Raw genomic sequence first — 1,776 nt, forward strand, 5'->3', positions numbered from 1 at the left:
ATATTATATTATATATTTTGTTTATATTATATATTATATATAGTATATATTATATATAGTATATATTATATGTTATGTTATGTTATGTTATGTTATGTTATGTTATGTTATTTATAAATGTGACTATACATTACTTGGATGCTGGGGTATAATTTGAAAAGTCACTTTTGGATTTGATCCAAAAAAAAACATATTATATGACATCATCTTCAGTTTTGCAGTATAGAGATAAGCACGTGGATCCATAAACATCATCCAGAAGTACTGGTGGCTTCAGCCTGACCCATAAGGCTGACCATCCTGTGACACCACCAGGAAGAACAAAGACTCTCCAAAGGGGCAGTCCCCAGAAAGTTCACAGGATAAGCAGGAGCTGCTGGGAAGTAGCAAGTAGGGAACACCTCTGCTTCACTCTGAAGCTTAGCTCTTCCTTTCACTTGGGATACCAGTGTATTACAAAATTAAAGAAAATCAGAACATAGATCCATGCACTGATACTTGATCATCTTTACAAATAAATTATTACAATATTCCCTGACAAATATTTGGTCTGTGACAATTATTGTTTTCCTAAACAATTCTTTGGTGTATTTAGGGACCTAGAATAATCTTTGGATCACTTCCGAGTGGTCATCTGCATGCAGCTGTACTGTTCTGGAAAGTAATAAAAGTTTGATGATAAAATTGTGACCATGCCAGGTCACTTGGCCACAAGACCAAGTAACAGGCCCAGAAGTGTTTACCTTGTTAGTGTATGTTAATTCTTAAAATTATTTTCTGAGATTAAAGGCCTGAAAGAGCAGTCTACATTGACCTAAAATGTCAAGTGTGACATGATCTGCATGTACCAAGGACTGAACCATTCACTTGAGAAGGGAAAAATTTGAGTCACTACCTGGAGGGCTCCTTTTCAGCCTATGGAAATTCAAGTCCACACTTCTTGCTTGAATTATATTATTTGGTGTCATCTGGATTCTATTATATTTTATATTAAGCAGATTTCTTGTTGTCTTTTCTTCACCTTTTTCCTTGAGTTTTGGGGCTTTATTTGATTGACTGGTTGGTTGATTTTTTGGTGTTTTATATTTTTGGAGGGATTTGTGACTGTTTTTATCTGATATAGACGCATTCCTGTGGGAGCATGAGTTGTAAACACAAAATTTTACCTAGTCACTGACTTCATATTCTGTCAATTCCTTAAGAAATTAATTATTTTGTTTTACCCACCATTAAACTAAGGGCTTCTGATCTTCTACTCATTTATCTGAACAGAAAGTAATTAGCCTACCTTTTTCTCCTATAGATGGTATGGTTGCCCATTCACTGAAGATATTCTGGAGGAACCCATGCAATGAGGGTTTTTTTGTTGTTTGGTTTGTTTTGGCTTTTGCTATCTGTTTTAATCTTAATTTCTTTCTTTGTTTCTTTCTACTTTTTAGGTTGCATTTTTGATGTGCAAGTTCGCACCAGCCTTAATCAAGGGTTTAAATCACCAGGAACTCCAGAAGGACACCCCAATTCTGGCCGCAGTGTTGGACAATGCAAAGATTCCCCATGCAGTTTAATAAAATGCAGAAATGGTGGCAAGTGCATAGAAACTGGCTCTACTGTTTAGTAAGTCTATATGTGTATATATATTTTAGACACAGCGTAGACTGTCTCTATACTAATAACTATGGTAATTTATTGTGTTCATAACAGAAGGAGGCAGAAGAAAAGAGAGAGAAAGAGAGAGAGAGAGAAAGAGAGAAAGAGAGAAAGAGAGAGAAAGAGAGA

General features: G+C 35.4%; 1 protein-coding gene across 1 annotated transcript in view; it reads left to right on the top strand.

Annotated features, from left to right (window-relative positions):
* Positions 1–1,776, top strand: part of EYS (eyes shut homolog) — a 706,806-nt gene that overhangs the window by 676,374 nt on the left and 28,656 nt on the right. The window contains exon 44 of the mRNA XM_015621104.2: positions 1,440–1,614. Coding sequence (XP_015476590.1) covers positions 1,440–1,614 — 175 coding nt within the window. The remainder of the gene's footprint in view (positions 1–1,439; positions 1,615–1,776) is intronic.

The sequence above is a fragment of the Parus major genome, chromosome 3 (genome assembly GCF_001522545.3).
Source record: "Parus major isolate Abel chromosome 3, Parus_major1.1, whole genome shotgun sequence".
NCBI lineage: Eukaryota > Metazoa > Chordata > Aves > Passeriformes > Paridae > Parus > Parus major.